Source organism: Boleophthalmus pectinirostris, unplaced genomic scaffold, assembly GCF_026225935.1.
Source record: "Boleophthalmus pectinirostris isolate CB_2022bp ecotype Guang Dong unplaced genomic scaffold, ASM2622593v1 HiC_scaffold_20, whole genome shotgun sequence".
Classification (NCBI taxonomy): domain Eukaryota; kingdom Metazoa; phylum Chordata; class Actinopteri; order Gobiiformes; family Gobiidae; genus Boleophthalmus; species Boleophthalmus pectinirostris.
This window is the reverse complement of record NW_026571153.1, coordinates 8,220,579-8,232,628: the sequence shown is the minus strand read 5'-3', so window position 1 is coordinate 8,232,628 and position 12,050 is coordinate 8,220,579. Positions and strand designations below refer to the sequence as shown.

The window sequence follows — 12,050 nt, the reverse complement described above, 5'->3', positions numbered from 1 at the left end:
TTTTTTGCTTTTATTTTCTTTCTTTTGCTCTCTTGTGTAATTAACAGTAATAATAATAATAATAATAATAATAATAAGTACACTACTACTATTATTAATAACAAATAAAAATAAATAGGGTTAGGGTTGAATAAATAAATAAATAAATAATAATAATAATAACAATAATAATAATAACAATAATAATAATAATAATAATAATAATAATAAATAAAATAATAATAATAAAAAAATATTTTTAAAAAGTCAATAAATGGTTGCCACTTTCTACCTAATATGAGTAAAAGTACTTTGTAAAAATGATTTGAAACTACACTGCTCCAGTAAAAAACAAAAACTCAAATCTCTATTTAAGGTCAACACAAAATAAACAAATACACACATTTTTCTAATCTTAATAGACACACAGGTTTTACACCAGATGCCCGGCCTTTGTCAAGATTTCTATTTTATACTGTTTGGACACCAGGGGTCAGTGTAAGATCAACACATAAAGTTTGTTTCTACAAACAGTTCAGACTTTGACCATATAATATGTAGCTTTACTTATATTTCTATACCAGAAAGTTGTGATGAGATGAGAAAAAATGTAAAAATATTTCAAATAAAAAATTTATTTCACAAATACAGATTTCAAAAAGACATTAAAGCAGCACCACGTAGATTTCTGGTAGGTTTCCGTGGCACCTGCTCGGGATATAAAGTTAAAACTAAAACCAAACATTCACTACTGAGATGGAGTTATTGTTATTAGTGCCATTTTATTTTGGGGACAAATCAGGCAAAGCAAATCTATCTCCATGGAGACAGGCAGGTTACAGACACCTGAAAAGTTACAGGTCAGGTCTGTGGAGAGACAACCTGAGATGTTTTAGCCACCTGTAAGTGTTTTTAGTGTAGTATTTGTCAGAAATTTTACAGGGTGAGGCTGTACAATGCAGTGCAGGTACATTCTGAAAAAAATGGTTCATTGGAGATGCTCTTCCTTCCACTGAGTCCTCGATCGACCTGGAGAATTTCCCGCATAGCTCAGGTGGGAGGAAGAAGAGTAAAACACGTGATTAGATAACAAACAAGTCAGAGGAGTTTTACCGCATGACTATGAACTGAATCATAAAACCTGTCACGTGTTTCAACCTATGGATTCAACCCACAAATTTAAACTATGAAGGTGGAGCCTCGTGATGCAGACGATTTGACGCTGGACCGTAAATTGGCCTTAATAGTCACTGGCACCGCTCAGTTTCATTTCTCTCCAGCGACTAAGTCAGGAATCGGAATACACTAGACCACAGGTGTCAAACATGCGGCCCGGGGGCCAGATCCGGCCCTCCAAGACCTTTAATCTGGCCCTCGGCTGATTTTCTACTAAAATATTTAAATTCTATTTTTTATTAAAATATTGTTAATTTTCTGTGGTGTTTATCACAGCAGCGTCTCCAGCGTCTCTGTACGTGGCCCCTCCCACCAGAGCAACATAAATGAAGACTTGTCTCTTTCCAAACGCTCTTAAAGGACGATCGTTTTGACTGTTGACCGTGACACACTCATCAGCAAAATGACAAAAATGAGAAAAGTGGAGCCGAGTGCAGGATTTTACAATAAAAATGTACTTATTCCTATTTCTACAAGTTAATTTTAAACAAGTTCATGTTAAAACATTGTGTTGAAATTTTATTTTATTTTTTTTAAGTTTCAGGTTGTTCATAATATTATAATATTTTGTAAAAGAAAGAGTTCATCAGTTAAAAAAGGTTTCTGTAATAGATTTGTGTTTCTCTGCACAAATATTTGAACTTATTGTTATTTTTGGGGTTCATATGACATGAGTTTTCTGATCCAGCCCCTTTGGGATCAAAGTCGGTTGGATACGAACCCCGGACCAAAATGAGTTTGACACCCCTGCACTAGACGGTTTGCAAAAACCCCGGAAGTTGTAGACCACACACCGGCCAATCAGCGAAGAGCCATACATTCCCGAAATCGAGGATTTAAAGCCGGAACAAAGAGAATGTTTGGTGAATTTCATCAAGGTGAAAGACGTTATTGCCCTTCTTCCTACAGGATTTGGGAAAAGCTTAACATACCAGTCAGCCCTGTTAGCGACGAATTACATACATCACAACCAAATAGCTAGGTTTAGTCCGGATTTAGTCCTGGGTCAGTCCTTTCACAGATCAAAAAATTTAAAATGTCTTTAATAATCGTTCCCCACCCCAAAAACCAAACCAAGTCACCAATCAATGAGCCACGTTACAATCTCTCTCCTGTGCTTTCTTTAACTTTAAACATTTTCCTTAGTCACATCGTCCATCATTATTTTATCCTTGTACATTTTCTTGAATTTAGAAACACTAGTGCAATTTTTAAATCATGATTTAACAAGTTCCATATCTTGACTCCGTACACAGAGACACATTTCTGTTTTAATGTTGTCCTTGAGGAGACAGTTCGGAAAAAATACTGTCTTCTATGGTCACAGTCGACCGAGACAAACGTAAAAAAATTTCGTAGACATCTTATAAAATCTTAAGATTGACTAAATCTTTAAACTTAAGTTGGTTAGACTTAAACAGATGAGTGGTGCTCTCTAAAACTCTTTTTATTGATTATTCAAATTGCTTTTTTTTGCAGCAAGAACAAAGGTTTTGAGGTACTTTGATAAGCGTTGCCCCAAACATCTAGTCAGGTTGGTGTCACCTAGTGCCTCCGCTCAATTTAATTTCTCTCCGGGGACTAGGTCAGGAATCAGAATACACTAGACGGTTTGCAAAAACCTCGGAAGTGCGAATTCGGGCACCAGCCAATCAGCAAAGAGTCATACATTCTGTGTCAGCAACGATTCCCAAGATCGAGGATTTAAAGCCGGAATAAAGAGAATGTTTGGTGAATTTTATCAAGGGGAAAGATGTTATTGCCCTTCATCCTACGGGATTTGGGAAAAGCTTAATATACCAGTTATCCCCGGTAGCAGCGCATTACATACATCACGACCAAATAGCAGCGACTGGTTAAATTTTTAAAAAGTACCCGCCTACCGTCAAGTGAACGAATCCAGACAGTTTCGGCTGACAAATGCAATATTTTAACCTGAAAGTTTATAATTAGTACTTTTTACTTACACACTTGTCTTACTCACTTGGCTAAAACATTTAAAACATTGAGGTTTATTTGACAAGGAAAAAACAGGCCAACAATAAAATGCAATTATCCATAATATAAATAAATAATAAAAATAAAAAAGACAATTTAACTGGAATTCACATTAAGTGTTCTCTGACAATAACTATACAAATACCATAAATGGCAAACCTCTTTTATACACATCCATAACATATAGCAGCAAAAAGCTAAGAAATATACAATTTACCCAACTTATAAATAAAAACATAGGCCTTTTAAAGTAAAGTACTAACAAAATAGTTCAGAAGTTTTCCAAAATGTCACAGTAAAAAGGAATAAAATGTGAATACACAAATAAAATAAGTGTACAAATACAATCAGGTTTTAAAGTGGTCATATCCTCCTGAGACCCGGCCCATTTATTTATGTCCTTTACAGAGGACATTAGGCTGCATCATTTGCCCCAATGTCAGAAATTCAACTTGTACCCAATTTTAAAACGTGACAATATCAAATAAAAGAAGATCTGTGGAATATTAGCTGAATTGAATAAAATCTACTGGGTCCACCAAGACTCTTGAGTTCCATCCTAAAGGTGTCCAAAAGGCTCTGGCAGAAAAATCAGTTTTTCTCAAATAACTTCAAAAATAATGCATTTAAGTCTATGGTGTCAATGAAAGTTGAATATAAATGTTGCTATTGTGCATCTTTTGGTAATTTTATATCTCTATCTCCATAACTTTCTAAGATATGATAATTTTGTCAAAATTGTGTATTTTTTTCATAATTATCCAATATCCACAAAGGCCAAAGATGAAATGAGAGACATAAAGTTTGTTTTTTCTGTAGTGATCAGAGAGTGACAGTGTCTCAATGACAGGTACGGCTCAGGGTTTGGTAAACCCAAGTTTCCAGAAAGGTTAAGGACGTTATTAAAGAAACACAGATTTTTCAGCTCAGATTTAAGGCACTAAACTTCTGAGGCTCGGTGGACCCAGTAAACATCAATAGAATTTCATGAAATTTCTCATGGAAGTTTACTTTAGCAAGTGTAAAATAAAATATTGATACTAGGTACAGATTGATTTTCAAACAATTTTTCAAAAAGTTGGGCAAATAATGTGCCCTAGTGGACACTGAGTTAACCAGTTTGTCTTTTAAGTGTTTTGAGATAGACTTTTAAAGGGAGGACAAGGTTCCTCTGCCTAAATATTACCCTACAATCCCCCAGCCCAATCATGTCCTTGATAAAAAATGGATTAAATAGTATTAATATTAGTTTGTGGCCGCACTATGATAATAAAAAAAATATAAAAAGAAAAAAGAAATTAACAGAGTCTAAAAACTGACTGTAGAAGTGAAATGTCCCCTGCGTTCGTTACAGAGGACATGTTATAAAATTATAAATAAAAATAAAATGAACAAAATCTAAATGCGAAGGTGTTCATTTACGTCCAAACAGAAAATCACAAAAAATACATACACTGCAATACACTTTTTTTCAGGTCCCAGGAGGATATAGAGTACAATTCTAAATACGTTACAAAACAAACACATAAAAAATTGTAATAATAAGCAAGAGCAAAAAGGCAACAGTTGTTAGTTGTTAGTTGTCTTATACGTGAAAAGTCGATTCTAGTTTAAACCCGTGCATATTGCTGTGAAATGAGCTGGACCTTGGAGAACTTGACCCCTCAGTAAGCCACAAAAAATAATAAAATTAAATTAAAATAACAGACTAGAGTACAGCAATAGTTCTCACTGAGAAAGAACCAGCAGGGTAAAGCAGCTCCTGAGGTTTTTCCTGTAAACCGCTACCTTTTTAAGCTATGTAACAGATAATACTCCCTACAACTGCACAACAATTCACTCTAATGTAACGGATAACCCCTATGTCCTGTCAATCATCATATCATTGCTCCTATGACCTATTGTATGTAGCTGAAATTTTATATTTTATTACTTATTTTTCTATTTTATTTTGACTTGTATATTTACATTTATATAATTACCGTATTTTGGACTATAAGTCGCACTTTTTTTAATGGTTTGGGTGGTTCTGCGACTTATACTGTGGTGTGACTTATATGTTAAAATGTTCACTCTGACAGTCACGAGAGGCTCTAGACTGATGTACTCCTGTACTATTATCACTTCACACTCTGTACTGCGCATGTCGGCTGCAGAAGAAAGAGAAAGAGCCGTTGTCCTGCCTGTGTCATGTCAGTCGATCGCACCATTACTTCGATATCACTGACAATTTAAAATGTAAACAAACATAAAGAAAACCGAAACCATCCTGTCAGGATTCAGAAGGGCAGGAATAATTCTAACTGGAACTGATGCTGAGTCTGACGACAGCTACACAAGCGGCGCTCTGTTTACCTCCAGAGGTTGCAGAGTTGTTCAGAAGTGACACAGAGGATGAAGAATTCAATGGATTTAGTGATTTGGAGTGAGATGGAGAGTTTGGTAAACTTGTTCTGTTGTTTATGTTATAATTATCTGAAGAACTGTTCATATGTGACGTTAACAGTCTGTTGTTCTCTGTTCTATTGTTATTACTAGAACTTGCCTTTCAAGATGAACTGTCAGTTCCTGGTCTCTGATTTTATAAACTACATTTCCCCCAAAAAGTGCAACTTATAGTCCAGTGTGACTTATATATGTTTTTTTTCTTCATTACACATTTTTTGGTTAGTGCGATTTATACTCCGGAGCGACTTAGGGTATGTCTTATTTGACACCTGTCTCTTGCTTTTTTTTCTACTTATTTACGTGTGTACAATCCCTGTCGTCTAGGTAGAATCCATGGCAAAAGGAAAAATTCAATTTGTCAACTGGACCAAAGTTTATTTGGTCACATAACGTTCCACATCTCATCCAAGATGCTTATTCAGTCTGCTGGGAATGCTGGTAGACACTTATATGTGTTAGTTTCAGAGTAGTTTCACTGTAGTTAGCTCCTCCGTTCAGGCAGGTATAAAGAGGTGTCCAACAGCATTCCGACCAGAACTGAAGAAGCAAGTTGGATGAGCTGTGAAACGCATTTGACCAAATAAACTTTTGTCCAGTCGACAAATTGATTTTCTCCTTTTGCCATACTTATTTAGAATTCATTATTTCAATGTATATTTTTTACTCTTTGTTATTATATTATATTGTGATGTGTGAGCTACTGTGTCCAAATAATTTTCCTTGTGGATCAATAAAGTTTGTCTAAGTCCAAGTCTAACACATTGTGGAACATTACAGGCATTGCTGTAACGTCTCCTTAAAGTCTAGCAGATGATGATCCCCCTCAATATTCCACCTTTAGACAAGTAAACAACAGAATAACACTTTTAACAGGAGTTGCTTCTAAGTCTAACTCGTCTTTCCGTGTTCAGACGCCTGTATCTCAGAGAGTAGTGACAAGGGCGAGTGAAGACCGGATCGGGGCTGTTTGTATCATCTTGAACAGAGGACTCCTCGTTTTGGGTGGGGCTGGAGTTATTTACTTGTGAATGGTTGCTTATATTATCATCAAAGATTGTATGGACTGACGGGAGGTCAATGTGAGGAAGTACAATTGGATTTACCGAGGGACGTGTCCCATTAGCCACTCCCCTCATTCTACTATAAAACCTTTCCATGGTGTCCGTATCTGGCCCCCATATTGCTTCGTAACACTTTGGGATAAAATGGCAAAAGATAATACCATAATTGGAAATAAGAATTGCAGATGCCTGGACAGCTGTTCTCTCTTCCTTAGTGGTGATGTAGACAGGGACAAAGCATACCCAAACAAACAAGTACATGACCATGCTGAAGATAATGTAGCCTGTTTCGCTGAACTGCTGAGGAACGTTTCGGCCCTTAAACGCCAAGAAGAAACCAACCAGTGCTAAAAAGGCGATGTAGCTCAGCATGACTCCAAACCCGATGTAGGTGTTGCCCTCGTGACACCGCATGACCTTCTTCAAATTCAGCGGAGAGGGGGTCGTGCGGGCGACGTCGGGAGAGTCGAAGACGAGCCAAAGACAACAGATGATTCCCTGGAGGATTGTTAAAACGCTGATGACTGCAGCCGGCTGGTAGAGCTTGTCCAGTCTGCGACGGAGCTCCCGCCCAAGAGGCAGGTACTCCAAGAACGTGCGGTAGGCTTTGACGAGGACACAGGAGACACACATGGTGAAGCCAAGAGCGTACATGACCTGGCGGGCTCTGCACAGGTGGATACTGGGCCTCCCCATAAAGCAGATGACACTTGCGAAGCTAACAAACAAACCAGCCATCATGACAGTGGAGATGGAAACCTCCGCTCTTTTCATTGCAGAGGAGTTTCTGTAGACCCAAAAAAGAATGAAAACAACCAGCAAGGTCAGGAAGCCAACCCCTGTAGCGACCATTATGGCAATGGGATGAGCATCGCCCCAGCTCAGGTAGGACTCCTCTCGGGGGATGCAGCGGTCCGCTCCTTTCAGACACCACGTATCATTTGGACAGACTTTGCATTCTTCATGGTCTGTTTTGGAAAATAGCATATTTGTTTCTGTAACAGGTTTTGTAGCTTTTAAATCATTCATAAATCATGATAAATCTGAAAGTGTTGTCTATTTTAAGTCACGTTCTTCTACAATCACACCTACCAAACATTATAGTATTTTGTTTCTTGGTTGGTAATTTTACAAAATCCTTAGCCTAATAGCATAGTTGCCTAAGTCATATTTGAACGTTTTCAGAAAACATTAAAAAAAACAACATATTTTTTAACAAGCACATGGTATTTTTTATGAATACTATAGAGAAATGACTAAGGCAGACACTGATTTGTGTTCTGATAGGCTGAGGACATAGGCAATAAGGCAGGGTGATGCAGCAGTGGTAGGAGAGTAAAGTTAGGCAGATATCACATCACAATTTGGCCAGAAAAAAAAAAAAAGACTTAGGCAATTACAAAACGAAAACGAAATGGAAGGTTTCAAGTCAGGAACCTTTGTACAAATAGTGTTTCAAATTGTGTTTTTGGTGTAGAAGTAAAACCTACCAAAGCCGTCTGTGAACATGCCCTCCTCACAGTCAACACACTTGTAGCAACAGGAGATGGTATTAATCTTCTTGTATTTCCCAGGTGGACATCGCGGTGAGCACCTGCAAACAGGCACCTGCACCAAATAAACAGAAACAGCTCGTGAGAACAGCTTCACCAGTTCAGGAGGGAACTGCTGATTAATGCAAAGGCTTCGCTTACTGTGGAATTGGTTGTTGAAAGCCAAGCTAAATTAGTTTCTTCTATTTTGATTAATCCATCAAGAGCACGGTATCTTCCAATTTTTGTAAATGTCCTGCGATTACCATCTTTTTTCCACATTATGACATCATAACCATTCAGAGAATCACCATTCTCATCAAAGTAGAATGTCTGGTTTTCATACTCAAAATTGACTCTTTTCATTTCCTCCAAAAGCTTGAAAACACAAAGAACAAATGTTGAACACCATAATTTATGAAGTAGGACAAACAAAAACACATGTTTCTTACCTTCCATGGTGGAAAGTCAGTTTGTCCTGTGCATCCAGAACTGTTGCACTGCAGTACTTTCTTCAGAGCATGAGCCACAACCCAGACGCCCGCTCTTTCTAAAAAGGCCTCTCCAGTGTCTAGAGTCTTCACTAAATAGTCATCATTCTGGGCCTGTGGATCACTACTGGACTCACAGGCTTTAAGAGACTTCAGTTTGCGAAGTTCAGGGGAGGGGCAGTGTGAGGGGGGGTTCTCTTGGGAACATTCAGGGGTACAGTTGAACCGAAGGTTCTTGTATTCTTCAATGAAGTGGTTGTACCCTCCCTGAGGAGCGCTCAGGTTTCTTAGATAATTGTCAAAGGATTCACTTTTTCCTTTAATAAACATAAAGCCCAAAATATCTCCGACTTGGTTGATGCCTTCCATCTGAGCCAGGGGCCCGTGTACAGCCCAGGTGTCACTGGCCAGCCAAATCTTCTGAGTGTTGGTCTTGATCATCTCCTTAAAGATAGCTTCTACCTGGTTTCCTTTAAGAATGAGAAGGACCACCTTTGCAGTGGAGGAGCGGATCTGCCTGACCACACGCTGCACTTCAGGGCCGTTGTGCTCAGGGTCAAACTGGAAGGGCAACACCTCCTGGTAGGCGACACACACATTGGCCCTCTGTGCGTCTTGGAGAAAGCCTTGCAAAGCTGCTCTGCCATAAGAATCGTCTATGTAGACAACACCCACCCAATTCCAGCTGAAGTGAGACATGAGCTGAGTCAGGGCCCTGGTCTGGTGCACATCACTGGGGACTGTGCGCAGGAAGCCTGGTTGCCTCAGTTTATCACTCAGAGCTGGAGAGGAGGAGGTGCTGCTCAGCTGAGAGAAACATTTGATCCGTAAGATCAGGGAGATAACAAACAAATCAACATACAATGTGAAAAAGCCAAGGCTTACCAAAGGGACCATGTAGACACTGAGAAGTTTGGCCACAGCTATGGACGTCTCGGAGTACCGCGCTCCTAAAATGGCCTTGACTTCAGGGCTGTAGTCAGTGTAGTCACACTGGGTACGCAGGGTGTGGTTGTGTGCTAGCATTAGCTGCACATTCTGCAGGGCTGTGCTGGGATGGCTACAGGTGTCACACATCATGTACCCAAGACTCACAGGGAGGATTCCAGCTGCATTCACCTCTTCGATGGCATATATCGCTGCCAACGTCCTCATGAAGGGCACTAGCTCAAAACTGAAAAAGCAAGTATATCAGTCATGGTCCAGTATGTACTATGTGAACAGGTGAGTCACACTGGTGCAGTGGAGGAGGGGAGGGCAGTGACCGGGTCATGACTTTGATGTTATCACATTATCCAAAGTAGGACACGTCCTTGACTGTTTGTTTATATCAAAACCTTGAATGGAGGTCAAATATAGTTTACAAATGGGACAAAATGTAATAACTTAATCATGTTACATATGATGGGGGTACGAGTAAAATCACTGGGTGTTTCTGTATACACTCAGCAGCATTCATGTCTGAAAGAGATTAGTGACTGGAATGTCTGATCAGAGATTTGAAGCACACGCTCACAAGAAACAAAATTCCAACCCCAGCAAAATTGCTGGTTCAGTGTTTCCTCGAGTTGTAACTTGATTCAAACATGTACACACGCTATTTACAAAGTACTTTTGACAAACCTCTTTTGCTACTCATTATTAAAGCTTATCTTTCAGTTTAGTACAAGGGTGGGCAAATATGTTTTTCATGGGGCCACATGAGAAACAGAAAATACAGGGCTGGGCCAAAATGCTTAACTAAATTCTGCATAATATTAAATATAATTTTGACAAGTTGGTCAGACTGGTAAGAGTTTATGTTATGACTCAGCAATGAAAAAGTGAGACTGCCTTACAAAAAATGTCATATAAAAAACAACTCTAAAATAAAAGCAATGCAGCTTTAGTCCATGCATGAGGTAAAAGTACAAACTATGTTTATTTTGTAATTCCAAATTATCTTAAACGGGCCGATCAGAGTCAAACAAAGGGCAGAATGTGGCCTGGTAGGTGGACAATGCCCAGGTCTGATCTAGTACGAGCTGAGCATCCACTGGCTTTTGTTTCCTGAACTTGACTTTAACTACAAGTAAAATAGAAAAATATGAATAATGTTGGGACTGATGAAGTCATTTGGTGCGTATTTAAAGTAAAAATGTATCTCAATATAACATATTTTCCATCGTGCACATTCATTTTGCTCATGATTTTGCAGGAATATATTATTCTACATGTGTCTGTTCTGCAGCGTCTGAAGTTGAGGCTGCATGCAGTGGCTCAGAGGTTTAAAGTTTGTACTAGTCAGATTGTCTAGCCCAGGGCAGCTGGCTACAGACGAAGCTTAGCATCACAACATGTAGAGTAAATACATACTGCAGATGGTGTCAAAAAAATCCTTACTTTGGGCACCTCTGAATAATAGAAAACTATCTGCAGCATTAGAAGATGGAAGTTTAAAAATAAAAAATACACAGTGTAAAAGATGAGTGTACTCACTCTGAGCACTGGTATCTCTCGGGGCTGGTCCGTGTGGCCAGGTTCTTGATGGAGCCGTGACAGGGCAGCAGAATTCCGATCATGATGTCTCCGGGGGCCCAGGCCCCGCACACATGACTCCCCCCGTGCTCCATCACATCACAGCAGAGCACCAGGGCGGAGAGGCAGGCCTCCACCACAACAAGAGCCCACAACACAACCATTGTCACTTCAGCATGGCACAAACAGAGTGTCAACACGTTTAAGGCAGCATGCCACTGGGGAGGCGCACTGGACAAACCTGTCTGTCAGCTAATACAAAAGTTTCACAGCTTTTACGTGTTAGTTATTCCCCTGTGATTCTGGAAGGCGTCCTGCATTCAGGTTGGGTGTTTATTACGGTAAGTGGTTTGTCCTCAGATAACCAGCCATGCACACAAATGATACTATAAACAACTTCGTCATTGTACAATTTATGCTGCTACATAGGGGAATCTAAGTGACCTGGGCATATGTCAGAAAAGTAGGATGAGAATAATAATCTTGCAGAGGTATAATCCATTTTCTTTGGTTTTATCGGGGGCCAGGTCGTGGAGGCAGCAGCCTGAGCACGGAGGCCAAGACTTCCCTTTCCACACATAATTCCTCCAGCTCTTCCAGTGCTCAAAGCTCAAGTTCACATCTGGATTTTGGTTAAAACATCTCTTCAGTTAAAATGGATTTGGGGCCATTACGGCATTTTGTAGTTTAATAGTAAAGGGGGGACAGTGGCTCAGTGATTAGAGCAGTGGTCCTCTAACCCAAAGATCAGAAGATTGATTCTGACTCAGAAGTTCTGTTGTTGTGTCCTTAGGCAAGGCACTTCAAATGAAATATATTTGAATGACAGCTACTATATGCTCTGTATA

The 12,050-nt window shown here is 39.3% G+C and overlaps 1 protein-coding gene across 1 annotated transcript; it reads right to left on the bottom strand.

Moving 5' to 3' along the window:
- Window positions 1-3,318: 3,318 nt before the first annotated feature.
- Window positions 3,319-11,375, bottom strand: LOC110158730 (G-protein coupled receptor family C group 6 member A-like). Its single transcript, XM_055156062.1, has 6 exons — window positions 11,164-11,375; window positions 9,571-9,859; window positions 8,647-9,492; window positions 8,357-8,572; window positions 8,153-8,270; window positions 3,319-7,630 (listed from the first exon to the last, which is right to left on the bottom strand). The coding sequence occupies exons 1-6, from the start codon at window positions 11,364-11,366 to the stop codon at window positions 6,468-6,470; spliced, it is 2,835 nt and encodes a 944-aa protein (XP_055012037.1). The 5' UTR covers window positions 11,367-11,375; the 3' UTR covers window positions 3,319-6,467.
- Between the last annotated feature and the right edge of the window lie 675 nt (window positions 11,376-12,050).